The sequence below is a fragment of the Mustela nigripes genome, chromosome 9 (genome assembly GCF_022355385.1).
Source record: "Mustela nigripes isolate SB6536 chromosome 9, MUSNIG.SB6536, whole genome shotgun sequence".
In the NCBI taxonomy this organism is placed as follows: domain Eukaryota; kingdom Metazoa; phylum Chordata; class Mammalia; order Carnivora; family Mustelidae; genus Mustela; species Mustela nigripes.
In genome coordinates, this window is record NC_081565.1 from 52,768,676 (window position 1) to 52,785,232 (window position 16,557).

Sequence of the window (16,557 nt, forward strand, 5' to 3'; positions counted from 1 at the left end):
TCTTTATAATTATTGTTAAAAAATTAAGCATATAATTGATTGATGTAGGTGAAAGAAATTACCCATGTTTTGCTATTCTAATACAACTAATTTAGAATATTTGTTTGCTCCATCCTAGTCTTATTTTTACAGTTATAATCATAGTGTACCTGGACATACACTAGACTACTTTCTTTTTCATTTAATATATCATAAACTTTTTTTATTGAAGTATAATTGACATAACATTATGTTAATTTCATGTGTATACAATAAAGATTCAGTATTTGTGGACTCTCTAATGATCAGCACAATAAGGCTAGTTAACATACATAACATACATATTACAAAATTTTTTTCATGTGTTCGAACTTTTAAGATCTCCTCTCTTAGCAACTTTCAAATATAAAGTACAGTATTTTTTTTTAAATTAAAGATTATTTATTTATTTGACAGAGAGAGAGAGAGATATCACAAGAAGGCAGAGAGGCAGGCAGAGAGAGAGGGGGAAGCAGGCTCACCACTGAGCAGAGAGCCCCATGCCGGGCTCAATTCCAGGACCCTGAGATCAGGACCTGAGCTGAAGGCAGAGGCTTAACCCATTGAACCACCCAGGTGCCCTTGAAGCACAGTATTATGAACTGTAATCACCATGCTGTACATTATATCCCCATGATTTATTTTATAATGGGAAGTTTATACATTTGACTCTCTTTACCCATTTCTCCTACCTCCCATGCCCCACCCCCAGCAACCACCAATTTATGAGCTTGATTTTTTTGTTTTGTTCTGTTTTAGATTTCATATAAGTGAAAGTATGGTATTTCTCTTTTGCTGTCTGACTTATTCCATTACTTAGCACAATGCCCTCAAGGAAAATCCATGTTGTTGCAAAGCTGCAAGATTTTATTTTTTATGGCTGAGTAATATTCCATTGTATATACCTACTACATACAGAAAATGTAGTATATATTTTCTTTATCCATTCATCCACTTACGGCTTCCATATCTGGGCTATTTTAAATAATGCTGTGATGAACATGAGGATGCATATATCTTTTCGAGTCGGTGTTTCCATTTTCTTTGGATAAATACCTAGAGGTGGAATTTCTGGATCATATGGTAGTTCTATTTTTATCATAGACTTTTAAATTGTTGCTAAATGGCTCTTAAAATAATTTCGAAAGCTTCATAGCACTCCATGGAGCTAATATATCATAAGTTAATCAACACTTGCAGTGTTATTGGGCATTTAGGCTGCTTTCCATATTTAAAATAATTCTAGTTTTAGATTACCATCAATAAGGAGAAGAAATATAAAAGAATGAAAGCTGACTCAGTGGCCTTAGTTGCTAATAAGGTCAAGGTTTCAGACAGGATACCTGAAGAAGTCAATAGAACAAAAAGCAATGATGTTCTGAGGCCACAGATCAACACCCCCACCTCGCAGATCTCCTAAATAACCATTTTATGAATATAAACTAGTAATCACAGGGAGAACAGGAAAATGGAATATTCTACTTTATTATTTAAAAAAGTCACCTGTGGGGCACCTGGGTGGCTCAGTGGGTGAAAGCCTCTGCTTTCGGCTCGGGTCATGATCCCAGGTTCCTGGGATCGAGCCCCACATCGGGCTCTCTGCTCAGCAGGGAGCCTGCTTTCCTTCCTCTCTCTCTGCCTGCCTCTCTGCCTACTTGTGATCTCTGTCTGTCAAATAAATTAAAAAAAAAAAAAAAAGTCACCTGCAAAGGTCATCTGTTGATTGGGGATGAGCATTGTCCATCTCCCATATTAAAGGCAGCATTTTTATAAAAGAACCATGGTTCTCTTTCTCTCCTTTTCCCTCCCCCTTCCAGAAAAGTATTAAACCTCAGCCCCTGTGAACTGGGGCTTAGGTAGAGTAGCTAAAATATTGAGGTATTTATCTTGATGGACTGATAATTCTCTGTGATTTCTGGTCACCAGGGAAACAAGTGGATGAAAAATCTCAAGAAACTGAAATGAAAGAGAAATCCAAAGTTTGTACCATTTAACAGAGAACAAAGGATTATATGTATGAGTACAGACTTACAGACTCACTATATGGACAGTTTAGACTTTCTTTGTATGTTCTAGATGTTCCATTATTTATATATTATCTACATAGTTTCTACATACAAAGTTGCATTAAGCTTCTTTATGATTCTTTTTACAATTAAATATTTTTAATTTTTAAAACTTATTTTATTTACTTATTTTTTTTTTTTGTGGAACCCCATGTGGGGCTTGAACTCATGACCGTGAAACCAGGACCTGAGCTGAGATCAAGAGTTGGACGCTTAACCAACTGAGTCACTCAGGTGTCCCTCTTCTTAATTTTAATTGTAGTTAAAATTATATATAACACAAAATTTACCACATGATCCATTCTTAACTATACAGTTTGGTAATGTTAAATATATTCACATAGCTGTGTAACCAGTCTGCAGAACTTTGCCATACCCATTCAAAATAGCTCTCCATTTCCCTCTCCCCACTGCCTCTGGCAGCCATAGTTCTATTTTTTTGTTACTATGAACGTGACTACATTAGGTTGCTCATATGAGTGGAATCCTACATGATTTGTCCTTTTGGAACTGCTTATTTTGCCTTGCATAATGGCACCTCAGGGTATGGAGTCCCTGGATGACTCAGTGGGTTAAGCGTCTGCCTTCAGCTTAGGCCATGATCCTGGGGTCTTGGGATTGAGTCCATTGGGTTCCCTGCTCAGTGGGGAGTTTACTTCTCCCTCTTCCTCTGCTGCTCCCCCTGCTTGTGCTTTCCCTCTCTCTGTCAAATAAATAAAATCTTTTTTAAAAATGGCCTCAGGGTATATCCATGTTGTATGGATATACGACATAATATTTCATTGAATGTATAGATCATGTTTTTCTTTTCCTTTTACCCACTGTTGCACATTTGAGTTGCTTCCACTTTTTGGCTATTGCAAATAATACTTCTGTGAACATAGGTATGTAAATTTTTTTTTTTTTGAGATTGTTCTCAATTCTTTTGTTTATTTTTAAAGGTTTTGTTTATTTATTTAAAAGACAGAGAGTACAAGCAGGAGGAGGGGTAGAGGGAGAAGCAGACTACCCACTGAGCAGGGAGCCTGACAATGCTGGACTCCATCCCAGGACCCCAGGAACATGACACCAGCTGAAGGCAGATGTTTAACTGACTGGGCCAGCCAGGCGCCATACTTTCGGTTCTGTGAGATATGTTCCCAGAAGTAGAACTGCTGGGTCATGTGGTGTTTCTCTTTTAAGTTTTTTGAGGAACTGCCATACTGTTTTCCATAGTGGCTGTACCATTTTATATTCCCTCCAACAGTGCACAAGGTTCTAATTTCTCTATATCTCCACCAGTATTTGTAATATCCTAGGGGTTTTTTGGTTATTGTGGTTCGTTTGTTTTTGTAGTAGCCATTCTGATGGATGTGAGATGATCTTTACTATTTTCAGTGTGAAGTTACTTCAAAAAGGAAAAAAGATTTCAGTTTTATTTGAGTGTAAAGTCGACATAAAGTTACATCATTTTGAAATTTAGATGAAATGAAACTCCACAGAAGTTTACTTTAAAAAATGAGATTTCACAAAATGCACCTTTATAAAATTCATCTGGGCTTTTAAACAAATTTTAGTATTCATTTTTGTTCAACTACTTTGGCTACGTTTTATTAACTTGCTCATTTGAAAACTTGTAGATTTTCCGTACTAGAGATAGAATTATGATAGCTGAGAAAACGTTGCTCCTGCCAGTAGGAGAATTATCTATGATTAAAACCCACATATCCACAAACCAGATGGGAAAATGGATATGTTTTTTAATAAGTGGATAATAAAAACTGAGAGGTGAAGGAAAACCTCTTTTTATTAAATGAAAACATTGGTAGAGTACCCCCATCCCCCCGAAAAAACTTGGATCATCTTGTTCCTTGTGTTTTTCTACAACTCTAAGGGCTTTGGTTCAGTTGAATGAATTCTGACATTTGGATGTCTATCCTTTATAGTGTAGACTAATGTTTATCACCACCAGAGAGTGGGGCCTTTGTATATTAAGAAGTCCTGGGGGACCACTGGATTGTTCTCTATTTGAACAGGCTCTTCAGCCTTTACCTCGAAGTTTTTTTTGTCCCATTATTGGTTGGGGGGAAAATGTAAAGTTGTAATATATGTATCAGACTATGGATATAGAGTGCAATAGAGGCTTAAAAAACAGACTGCTCTATCCAGTGGTCTGGAGACAGTATTCTTACTTCCTGAATTTTTAATGGATAGGAAGCCATCTGCTTCCTTCTTCTTTTAATGATCTATCGAGATGATCAGATTAGAGATATCTAAGGGGTGGGGGCAGGGAAAGCTCAGACAGACAGAAGCACTATACTTCATACAATTGTTTTTGTGTGTGTTTCCTCTGGGTTAAAAAAAAATAATAATAAAAGTTTTCTGGGGCGCCTGGGGGGCTCAGTGGGTTAAAGCCTCTGCTTTCGGCTCAGGTCATGATCGCGGGGTCCTGGGATCGAGCCCCACATCAGGCTGTCTGCTCAGCAGGGAGCCTACTTCCTCCTCTCTTTTCCTGTCTGCCTCTCTGATGACTTATGATCTCTGTCTGTCAAATAAATAAATAAAATCTTTAAAAAAAAATTTTCTGAAGATTTTGTACGTAAAATTTATGATAATCTCTACCAGGTCCATTGTTCTGTCTATTGTTCTGTCTGTTCTATGCAGAAAAATGACCAGATCCCCATCTCTGCTCGCTCCCGCCCCTTAGTAATGACCTTTTAGTAATTAAACTCTTATCTTTCAGAGCAATGGGGAAAAAATCCAAAACTGAAAAAATGAAATGAAGTTGTAACCCCGAGGTGGTTCCAGCCTCTACCCTCTTTCCCCTAGTATCGGGAATTGAATGTATTTTCCCTTCTTCTCCCCTTGGCAAGTGTCTCTAAAGTAAAAGAAGGTAGAAGATACAGTTGGTGTTCTACTCTGACAATGCGATTATGAAAGGGCCTTTAGGGATACAAAGGGAAGGATACAGTTTAATAAGAGAAGAACACTTGGTGTGATATGCCTGGAGTCAGTGTCTGTCACTAATTCCGTTAGTGTTTCATTTGAAATCTAACTAAACTCAACATGTAGTCAGAAGTTGGTACAATAGATCTTCTCTGACTCTTCGTTGCAGTTAATTTGCTTTGTGAAATTCTATAGCAAATGCAATCAGAGTTACATAAAAGGGAAAATGCTACTTTATGGCTTTTCACTTTCTAAATCTGTTTTTTAATTTTTCCTTTGTTGCATTGCAGCTAGTTTCTAAGAAGTTCAATGTGGATATTTTTGTAGTTTGGGCTTCAAACTTTCTTTTTCCTCAGCCTACCTTCTGTTTTATTAAGTTAAGCAGATCTTTTGTGATGAAAATGTGCTTTGGCAGCATTGTTGTATAATTTTCTTGGAATGTAAAATGGAAATTGTGTGTTGAAATGTTCATTTGTGAACTCACCCAGGAGGTTGAGAATCATGATAAAGAATTCAGATTTTAAGGGAAAATAATCATCTGACAGAGAATACTCTGTGGTCTGAGGAAATGATGATTTGGCTAAGGTTTGGAGGAAGGTGGTGTCTTCGGACCCATTTTCATATTCTTAACTCATGATCTAAATAAAAGCTAAGTGCAGATTTACTGGTACTTTAATTTTCCATAGTTAATGTCTGTTCCTTAGCAAAACCATCATTCACTGAGCACCAGAAGTTTATGGTAAGACAAATTGTCATAAAATGCTGATATAGAAATCAATAGAATGCACAAAAATGTTACTAAAAACTAGCATCCAGTATGGACCCTAAGGGTTTGGTTCTATGCCTGGAAAGATTTTTCAGTGAACATCCATGATTAGAAACATAGATATATTTGGGGCGGGGGGCAGCAGGGCTGAAAAATGGTAACGTGATGTTGATGTCCATGATTTTTCCTGGTGAATGAGCTATCGGAGCTTGGAAGTGAGAGGTGAATATCAGCTGTTTTTAGCCCCTTAAGAGTAAAGTGATCCCCTTCCGTTGGTTAAGTGGCATCATTAACCTCCCATAAACAAGCAGTTTATTAATGCAAACACCGGCATGTGTTAATAGTGATTTCTGAGGTTTTGTACTAAAAGCAGGGGAATCTGATGGAAAATGAGGACTCCCAGGCCTCAGTGGTCTGGTTTACTACCCACCCCCCCGCCACCCCAACACCTTGTATTGTCACAGCCTGAAATGTATGAATTATCCGTCTGTCTTGGGAATGACTTAGTTTCAGTCACTTGTGAAAGCACCCAAATTCAAAAGTGGTAGATGGGAAATGTCTACCTTTTTTAGGTTGATGTCACACAGGGTGTGGTTCCTTTTGCTTAAATAGTCTATAGCCTTGGGCTGTAGAAGGCAGTGTCATTTTTGAAAGGGAAAACGTGCTGAAAGAAAACCCTTTCCGTTAGCCTCAAGCACTTGCAGGTTTGTGAGGATTTTAGGTACCTTGCATGTACTTGGGGAACCATTTTGTCTAATTTTATGACAGAATTTTTCCCCCCAAAAGAACAAAACCTGGGAGAATTGAAAAGTTGTAAAACAGAATGGTCTGGAGAGGGTATTCTTACTTCCTGAATTTTTAATGGGTAGGAAGCCATCTGCTTCTCCATATGGACGTGTTATCCTCTCCGGTGCGAAGCCAGCACAGTTAGACGCCAGAACCACAGGGGGAGGCCGCCTTCTTGCTCCTCACTGCTTTACCTCTTACAGAATTAATACAGCTCTTACTTTATTTAGAGTTCAGATTTCCTACTCTTACACCTAAGACCACCTAACTCGGAGACTGAGCCCTGAGCACCTGAAGAACGATTTTCAAGTGGATAGAGTGGCAGCCCTTAGTCAAATGGTGTATGGAGGTAGAAAGCCGCCTCTTCTTTTGATTTAAAATATTTTCATTGTGTTTTCTTAAGGGAAGCCTAACAAATGCTAGAAATATTTCCCTTATTTCTCAGCGATCCCTCCAAAACCTCATAGCTATTCTTTGTCCCTCTTCCTTGGGATGTTTTAAAGTGATTTTCCTTTTGTGTGTGCTTTCTGTTTGCCTGGCTTTAGACATGAGCGACTACTCTGTGGATGACGAGTGTCTGGTAAAGCTGCTGAAAGGGTGTTGCCTGAAGAACCTGCAGCGGCCCTTGCAAGCTGAGCTGTGCTTCAATCACGTCATCCAAAGGTAGAGACAAACAGGAGGCCGAGCTGAGCGCAAACTGTGGTTCCCAGGGAACTGCTGTGAGAAAGTGACGTGTTCTCTCCCGCAGCGAGTGTCCCAGGGTTACCAGGAAGAGAATCCGGTAGCTCTCTCATTGTCCTTTGAGAGCAGACTCAGAGCCCAAATAGAAGATGGCTTTATGCATTTCTACATAGCATTTAAGGGGAATGCTAAGTTCCACAAAACCTAGACACTAGCTTAGATGAGAATGTAGAGGACGGGTGAGGACTGGTGTTCTTATAAAGAGGAAAGGGACCATGTCTATTTCCCAAATAGGTAATCTACTGTTGTTAGTAAACATGTTAAAGAAGTAGCCATTGATTAAAAAAAAAAAATGAAGTAGCCATTGAGTTTGGTTTTACTGGTGTTTCTGGAAGGATCAAAAGGATGACCCATTTGTGCTACGTGTTACATTTATTGAATCTACAGTGAATTGTTTGCTCATGTGTTTTGTGATTTTGGACCATGAGCTCCCCTTCCTTGGGGTCTTATCTTGAGACATCTGTGAGGTTAGGCTGGAAGAAGAGTCTCTAAAGTGATTCTGCTTTTATTTCTGCCAGGTTTGTGTTAATAGCATTGCTGAGAGGTCCTTGGATCTTTTGGGCTATGTAAATTTGTAAATTTGAAATGCAAATTCATGTGAGGTCAGGTCTATTGGTTATTAATTTCCCAAAGAATGTGTTTTTTTCCTTCCAACCTGGACCCAGATTGAGGAGCCAACTGCCCTTGTCTTCCTCCTATGCCAGGGAGTGGGTTTTTCCAATCCGCCCTCCCCCTGATGGAGAATGGCCCCAGGTTTATATGGAGGTCTCAGGCTCTGCTCTTCTGTGGACTCAAGGCCTCCGCTGCATGGACACTGAGATAGAAAGCCCTGGTTGACTCAGGTCGAAGCAGATCCCAGGGCTGCTTTCACGTCATCCACACCCTTAGAGTTCTGCTTTTGTTTTCAGTTTGCGAGTTTTTCCTACATTCTTGTGAGCTGAATTATGCATTTGGAAGTGTATTACTTATATATATTTTTTTATTGCTTCTTGATATTTTATGGTCAGATTTCATACTATTGCTGAAAACAGAAGTGTTGACCACTTATTTATGGACTTTTTTTTTAGCCTTATAAGACTTAACAGTATAAAGAAATACGGTGTTCTAATTTCTAAATGGAGTCATTTTCTGAACATATTCATTTTTTTTACGAGGATGACCTTGTCCTTTCCAGGGTTAATCTTTGAAGATCTTGCATGCATTCATCTTCCTAAGGGGTGTAAATAATGCTTAGGACTGGATTTAGATTAAAGAATAAAACAAAAGAGGAATATATTCAAAACAAACTATTTATTGCCATCATTTATTAGATCCCTTGGCTCTGTAATGACAGTTCTCTCTCGTGATAGGCTTAGTGGTGCACCTGTTTTCTGCAGAATGGAAAAAGTACATACTTTGAAAAAGAATCATTTGTTTCTTGTTATGTTAAGACTTAATTGTTTTCCTTTCACTCTTAGTGAAAAGCTACTGAAGTATGACCACTATCTAGTGCCATTTACTCTGTTTGAGTTGGCCTTTTTGTACAAAAGCCAAGGGGAAATTGACAAGGCCATAAAGACCCTAGAAACTGCAAGGTAAGTGATAATGGCAGCTTTTCCTGCTTGCTCTGAAGTCAGGAACATCGACACTGGTATAACCACAGCAGTAATTTTATATACTTAGAAGTTAAAACATGAATGAAAAATGAATAATAATGTTATGCTCCTAACTTTTGCTCTAGTTGTGCTATTTCCAACCTTTTCAATGGCTGACACCCTGTGCCTGTTTACAAGTATTGTGATTGCTGGCATCGCTAGCCAGATTTTTAACCTGTTCTTTTCTGCATTGGGGTTGGCAGATGTTTTCTATAAAGGGCCAGATAGTAAGTATTTCTAGTTTTATAAGAATTAGGTCTCATTGCAACTTCTGATTGTACTGAAAGCAGCCACAGAAGACAATATGTAAATAAATGGTTGTCTCTGGACTTGGCCATTATTTGGGTCATAATTTGCTGACCCTTAGTGTCTTTAACCACATCTCTCATTTCCTTCAAGAGCCACTGATTGGAAGAAGCCCTCTGTGTATTTCTCTAGCTCTCTTTTCTTTCTGTCTAGTGTAGTAATTCTGAAGCATTTTTATTTTCTGCTAGACAATGGCTCTCTGGTGATCATGGCTCACTGTGGTCTGTTTGCACTGAATACTTGTTACAGTAGAGAAAGAATGAGATAATAGCTTTAAGCCATAAATAGCTTAGTGATTCATTGGTTTGTTCATTTACTCAAAATCAGCAAGTATTCACTGAGCACTTATTATGTGCCAGACACTAGTAAAGGCCTTAGACAGACATCTATACATAAACAGGCAGCGTTTCCTCTTGCTTAGTTAGGGAGAGGTGTTGAATAAGTTGACAAGTAGGAGAACCAGCAATGGTATATGCTTTTCTGAGATTTCTAATATGATACAGAGTCCTTGGGTATTACCTTAGGATTGGGTTGAGTCTGGACGGTTTCCATGAGGAGATGATATTGTAGTTGAGATTTGCATATTTAAAGCCAGTCTTGAGATGATCAGTCACCAAAAGCCTGAGTGGGGAGCATTCCTGGCTGAAGTCACAGCTAGGAAACCTCTAAACTGGGCAGTTGAGCCACTAGATAGTTCCTGATGCTCTTCACTGAAATGGGTTTTACTTAGAAGAGCAGGTTCCAGGAAAGGAGAAAACATACTCTGTTTAGGACCATGGGATTTTGAGGTGCTTGTTGGGTGTCCATGTGGAGATGGGGACTTCTCAGTTAAATATACAAGCATGGGGTTCAGTGGGAACATCAAGGCTGAATGTAGAGATTTTGAAGTCACCTGCACAGAGACAGTGGTATTTAAAGTCATAATACTTGAAGTGATTCTGGGAAAATAATACAGCAATAGAAAGAGGTCCAGCCCAGAGCCTTGGGTTATGCCATCCTTTTTTTTTTTTTTTTTAAGATTTTATTTATTTATTTGACAGAGAGAGATCACAAGTAGGCAGAGAGGCAGGCAGAGAGCGAGAGGGAAGCAGGCTCCCCGCTGAGTAGAGAGCCCAATGCGAGACTCGATCCCAGGACCTTGAGATCATGACCTGAGCTAAAGGCAGCGGCTTAACCCACTGAGCCACCCAGCCGCCCCGGGATATGCCATCCTTTTAGAATGAAACAATAAGATTAAGAAGAAGTAGCCAGCGAATTAGGAAGACATCCAGGAAAGCAAAGTGAACAAAGTTTCAAAGAGAAGAGAGTGATCATTTGTGAGGATAGCTACAGAGAAGTCAAACAAGGTATGTCCAGAGAAATGGCTGCTGAACTTGGCAGCATGAAGATCCTCAGTGACTTTGACCCATGAGGGGGGAAAATGGAGTCAGCTACTTCATGCAACTTTTCAGGATGTTTTGCTGTGAATAAAGCCTAGTAATGGGAAAGAAACTTCAGGGTATCATGGACTGGAGAGAGGCGGCTGCTGATTTTTTTAAAGGGTGATATCACAGTGAGTCACTTTTAGAGCTAATTCTGTTCAGAGTGAGAATGACTCATATTTCAACTGACATGTATGTACCTTCAGATCTAGCTATTGGAAAATTAGGGGCTCTCATTACTGTTGTTTTCAGTATTCATTGTTTGGACCTACTTGATGTTATCTCAGCAATGTACAATAAAACGAGTTTATAATGACGAAAATAAAAGGCTGTAATTCACTACTAAAATGGAAGACCATCAGTGGTCAAAAGTCACCACTAACTCAAGCCAGTGCTAATGAAGCCACCATAAACAGACTTCCCATAATTTCAAGATGTTCAGTTGTCTGCCCCTTCCCTTATGCAAAATCATGAAAATTAGTGGCCAGGCATTTAGGAAAATACTCAGTTACAACCTTTGGTAACCCATATTGTGTATAATAACCCTCGTCAATGTTACCAGTGAGTAGCTCTTAGACCTCTGTAAGATGAAGAGCTGTAGAAGGAAAGCATTGCCCTTGCAAAGAAAGGAGTTACAGTTCACCTACGGGCCAAGGCAGCATGTGAACGCAGGAGCCCAAAGTCAAAGCCATTCCATTCTGCTGTTTCTTAACAATTCTAGTAGACAGAAGTGAACATGGATGATCGAAGTAAAATTTTTAATCTGTGATATCTATGGCCCCTTCTGACATTGTCCCACAACTGTTGGCCAAACCATTGATATTTGCTTGTTAGAATCGGAGTAAGTAATTTTGGTGTCACCACGTGATCCTACTTTCTTTGTTGCAGTTGTTTCATGAGGTTTCAGCATGATTTCTTTGTGTGGAGGGGGCGGTGATTGATCATGTTCATGTGAAGCTGCTTTAAAATTCCTGGTTTAGGAAAGGAAGTCAACTATTTAGGAAGAGTTTCGAAAATTTGTTGAAACCCTCTTCATAAGCTTGTGGCTGTGTTTGTGAATGGCTTGGTCATTAAATAGGAACATGCTACTCAAAGTATGACTTTCAAATCCCTGCAAGGGAGCTGCTAGAAGTATAGAATATTGTCATCCTCCTTCACTCACAGGATCAGAATCTGGGTTTTAACAAGATCTGCTGTTAGTGCATATTCACGTTTGGAAGCAAATAAGGAATGAAGATGAGAAGAAGGGGAGGTGGTGGTGTTGCCCTTGGATACAAAGAGACTTTTGACATTACCATTTCATTGTTATTTTCTTTAGAAACAACTACAAAGATTACTCCATGGAGTCCAGGCTACACTTCCGAATTCAGGCAGCGCTTCACCTCTGGAAAACGACTTCCTCTGATTGATCAGAACATGAAGGATGGAGTTTTCCCTCAATTAGCACCAACATTTGCTATAGATTAGACCTTGTATTAAAGTGGAAACTGGTCTTGTGAGTGAGAGACAAAAAACGAGTTTTACTGTCAATATTTTTTATCATCTACGTGGTTTATGTTTGGTCTGCGTAAATGTTTTTTTTTCTTGTGAAACAATGTTCAATGTTCAGTACTATCTAGAAAATTCTTATATTTTGCCTCTCCAAAAAGAATTTCATATTAGATTTAAATTGGAGAGTGAAGAAGTCTTTTAAAGGACTCACAGGTACAACAAAGTCTGATTAGATTATTTATTTTTTTAATGTGGAAGTTAATGTTTAAGTAACAAATGGCTGATAAATTGAGCCACTTTTAGATTTGTTGGTTAGAGATATTTTGTTGTCTACTATTTAAATTTAAGAGGGGAAATAAAAATCACCTACATTCAAAATAGATTAACAATAAATAACTTGAAGTCTCCTGAGAGAGACAGGTAGTGGGTGTGAATAGGGACAGGATGATGTCCTTAATGGGTTGAAGAGGATCGTATCTAGAAAGATGTTATGAAATGTTAGGTTTTGGGGTTTTTTTTTAATTCCTCATGTAAGTTAAAGGTGGTGACATTTTTGAGCAACTCGACTTTTTTTTGAATGTACTGAAGTCTATTATAAAAACAAAACTCAAACTGTCTAAAGGGAAGAAAAAGTCCTATTTTAGAAATTATCCTCAACCTTAGCCATGAGAGTCTAAAATACCTACGTTGATTATTTTTTTTATAGGAAGCAAAATTCCTGCTGCTTTAAATATGTAAAATATCAATTTTTATACTCGTGATGTTGGTGAGTAAGATCTAATTTTCTAATCTCTCTATCTAGCACTGTGATGGTTCCTTGTAGATATCTGGACCGTGCTTCGTCCTTTATCTGGGAAACCCAATCAGGGAAGAATGTGGGGAGAGCCTGGCTCTGCTAATTCATAGCAGTTACTGGGGTGACCTTTAGAGAGTCCCCTGCTCTTTGCAGCAGCATATTGTCCTCATCTGTGAAATGGAAAAAGAACAGATGACTTTTCAAGGTCTCTTTCAGTTTTGTAACTCTGAGTCTGTGTATTAGGCATTGTCAGCAAAAGTGTCAAACTGTTTAACCCAAACTGGTACCACAAAGTGCATGTCTTATTCTACAATCCTGTCTACTCTCAGTTCTCCCATGTGTTGGAGTTAATGACAGGATTGCATCCAGGGTGAGGAAAAATAATTCTTGGATCCATAAAGCAGGGTGTGGTCCTATTTCATTCCATTTTGAAGAGTAACTTATCACGGAAACTTATGCAGTTTAACAGAACAGCCCCAGATTGGGAGTCTGGAGCCCACCTCTGCTAGTCAGTAGTTCCTTGATGTGGTGTAAGATCCTCCATTATTTCTGCGACTCCATTCCCCTCCCATCGCCCCCCAGGGTGGGGGGCAGGGGAGGAGACAACACAACGCTTGGTGCTTATGACGGATCAGTTAGATAATCCCTGTGATAGCTTTTGGTAAACTGTCAAAGGCTATGTGAATATATGAGTGCTGTAATAATTATGGTTTTTATGTGCTGATTACAATACCAATACAAAAATACTGGCTGAGTTGTGGTCTCTGATGTAAAATGACAGAAGTGCACAAATTCCAACACTTCTAAACTTATTCTTGTGTTTGACACTAACAATAACCCAGATTATGAATTTACTCCTTACTCTTCATTCCCTGCTTTGTGAGTCTGTACCTGGCAGATATTTTGGTCTTGTTTTCTTTAAGGTACTAATTCTTGACCAATACTGAGGATATGTTTCCAGTGGGAGATGATTAATACAACCTAAGTCAGAGAACTAGCCCTTCAGACAGCATGGGGGAGCTCTTACTATATGCTAATCATATGAATTACATAGCTTTATTTTAGGTCCAGACAAGAGGAAATAAAATGAACCGTTATTAAATCACCAGTGGAAATATGTTTGATAATTATTTTGTATACAACTTGAAAAATAGTTTTAAAATGCCTTAGAAGAGCTTTGGTAGCATTACTTTTTCAAAATATAAAGACCCATGTTGTTTTTGTGAGAAGCTGCAGGTCAGAGCGAAAGTCAGTCAAAACTTCTCTTTCTGGTATAATTTGAAAACAATATGAGGTATAGTGATTATTTTTTTTAATTTTATTTTAACTCTGTGTTACTAAACAAATATAAAAGAAATTCCTATGTCTCATTAAACTTTTTCCTTTACTTTTTCTTATCTTGTTTTTCTTTTTATTTCCTATTCTTTGTATTTAAATTCAGTTAACCAACATAGAGAACATCATTAGTTTATATGTGGTTCAATAATTTATCAGTTGCATGTAACACCCACTGCCCATCACCCAGTTACCCCACCCCCTCATCCACCTCCCCTCCAGCAACCCTCAGTTTCTTTCCTGTAGTTAAGAGTCTCTCATGGTTTGTCTCCGTCTCTCATTTCTTCCCCTTTGATCTTCTGTGCTGTTTCTTACCTTCCTCATGTGAGTGAAACCAGATGATAATCGTCTTTCTCTGATTGTCCTGTTCTCTTTGTAATTACCTGATAATATGGATAATCATCCATTGACTTTCAGTGTTTAATTGTTGTAAGATCATTAACACTACAAATATTTCTCTGTTTCCAGCCCTGTTCATGATACCCTGGTGGCACAAGTTTCATGTGGCATCATCTAATACTGCTTTTTTGGAGTTCCTTTGGATTCAGGGTGCTTTGTGAAGAATGAGTGCTGAAGTGACAATATTTTATCTAATGTTTTGAGGGGCATATGTGATGGGTTTGGGCTGCCAATGTGTCTGACAGTTTGTGCAATTTGTGTCATTTTTGGTAGAATTTTCTTTTCTTTCTTTCTTTCTTTCTTTTTTTTAAATAGAGAGCCGGGGTTCTGATTAGTGCTGTATAAATTTTAAGACTCAAGCAGAGGTTCTGCTTTGTAGGATCAGTGACAAAGAAGGCATGACTTCTGCTTGATAATTAATGGAAGGTTGACTACATCAACTCCTATATGGACATATATTTTAATGTTTCTGTGCTTCTCCTGGATACAAGAAGGTCTCAAGTCACATAGGAAAAAGAAGAGCACTGATTCTGTTTCCTCAACAAGTGGGTAGAAGCTATAGGGAGGTGAATTTCAAATTAGTGTCAAGGAAGATTTTTAATCATTGAAGCCGTCTAAGAGTATAGCTATCTCTTTGGCAAAATACGCAGGTTAGCAGAGCTATGGGACTGTCATTCCTACCTGGGCTGGGAACTTGTAGTTGAACTTTGAGGTCACTTTCTGAGTCTTTGATAAGGGCTTCAAATCAGTGGAATGTGTATAAAGGTTCACCCCTTTTGAAGACAAGTTGAGTGTTTCTTTTGAAGCTACTGTAAATGTAGTTACATTTTGATAGTTCCTAATAGTTCCTATGATCATTATGCTTCTATTTCTCATCCTTTCTTTATTTTACTTTTTTTTTTTTTTAAGAGATCTTATTTATTTGACAGAGTGAGAGTGAGGGCACAATCTGGGCAACAGAGGGAGAGGGAGAAGCAGGCTTTCTGCTGAGAAGGGAGCCCGATGAGGGGCTCAATCCCAGGAACCTGGAATCATGACCTCAGCCAGAAGGCAGCATCTTTTTTTTTTTTTTTAAGATTTTATTTATTTATTTGACAGAGAGATATCACAAGTAGGCAGAGAGGCAGGCAGAGAGAGAGGAGGAAGCAGGCTTCCTGCTGAGCAGAGAGCCCGATGTGGGACTCGATCCCAGGACCCTGAGATCATGACCCGAGCCAAAGGCAGTGGCTTAACCCACTGAGCCACCCAGGCGCCCCCAGAAGGCAGCATCTTAACGCACTGAGCCCCCCAGGTACCCCTCATCCTTCCTTTAAAGTGACTGAAAAGAATAATTGGAAAGGTCTTTGTGACTAACTGGAAAAAAATTTTGGAATTACTCTGATTAATTCATTGACTTTTCTTTTTACATATTTCTATTTTTCTCCTATTCTCTCCATCCTTATAAATTCAAAAGCACTTAGTTAAAATGAGTTAATGAAGACTCCAGTGATTGTTTAGATGCCCTAAGATTTTGTGATTCATAGGGCCTAGAAAGGGTCTTGCGAAATTATCTCCTCCCCCCTGCTCCCAACCTCTGGATGGTTTTGTTTCCCCTCAGTCCTGTTCTGCCGGTGTGGTGACCACTGGCCACTTGGCACTAGCACTTGAAACATGGCTAGTGGCATGTGTTGGAATGATGCCGAGTGTGAGGGAGTGCTCTTTTATATGTGCTGCAGTTTTGTTCAAAGGAAAAAACCTCCCAAAAGCATGCTTCCTGGAGTTTGGGCTTTTACTTGATGTTGTTGTATATAGTTGTATTTTCACTTCTGGTTCAAATATGTGTCTGTGAGGTTTGCTTTTTCTGTTCAAGTGCCCATAAACTTTCATTTCTTCA

The 16,557-nt window shown here is 38.8% G+C and overlaps 1 protein-coding gene across 2 annotated transcripts in view; it reads left to right on the top strand.

Moving 5' to 3' along the window:
• Positions 1 to 15,774, top strand: part of TTC39B (tetratricopeptide repeat domain 39B) — a 132,924-nt gene extending 117,150 nt beyond the window's left edge. For both annotated transcript variants that reach the window (XM_059411609.1, XM_059411610.1), the window contains 3 exons: positions 7,107 to 7,224; positions 8,760 to 8,876; positions 11,982 to 15,774. In XM_059411609.1, coding sequence (XP_059267592.1) covers positions 7,107 to 7,224; positions 8,760 to 8,876; positions 11,982 to 12,072 — 326 coding nt within the window. In that variant the 3' untranslated portion in view covers positions 12,073 to 15,774. The remainder of the gene's footprint in view (positions 1 to 7,106; positions 7,225 to 8,759; positions 8,877 to 11,981) is intronic.
• The last annotated feature ends 783 nt before the right edge of the window (positions 15,775 to 16,557 follow it).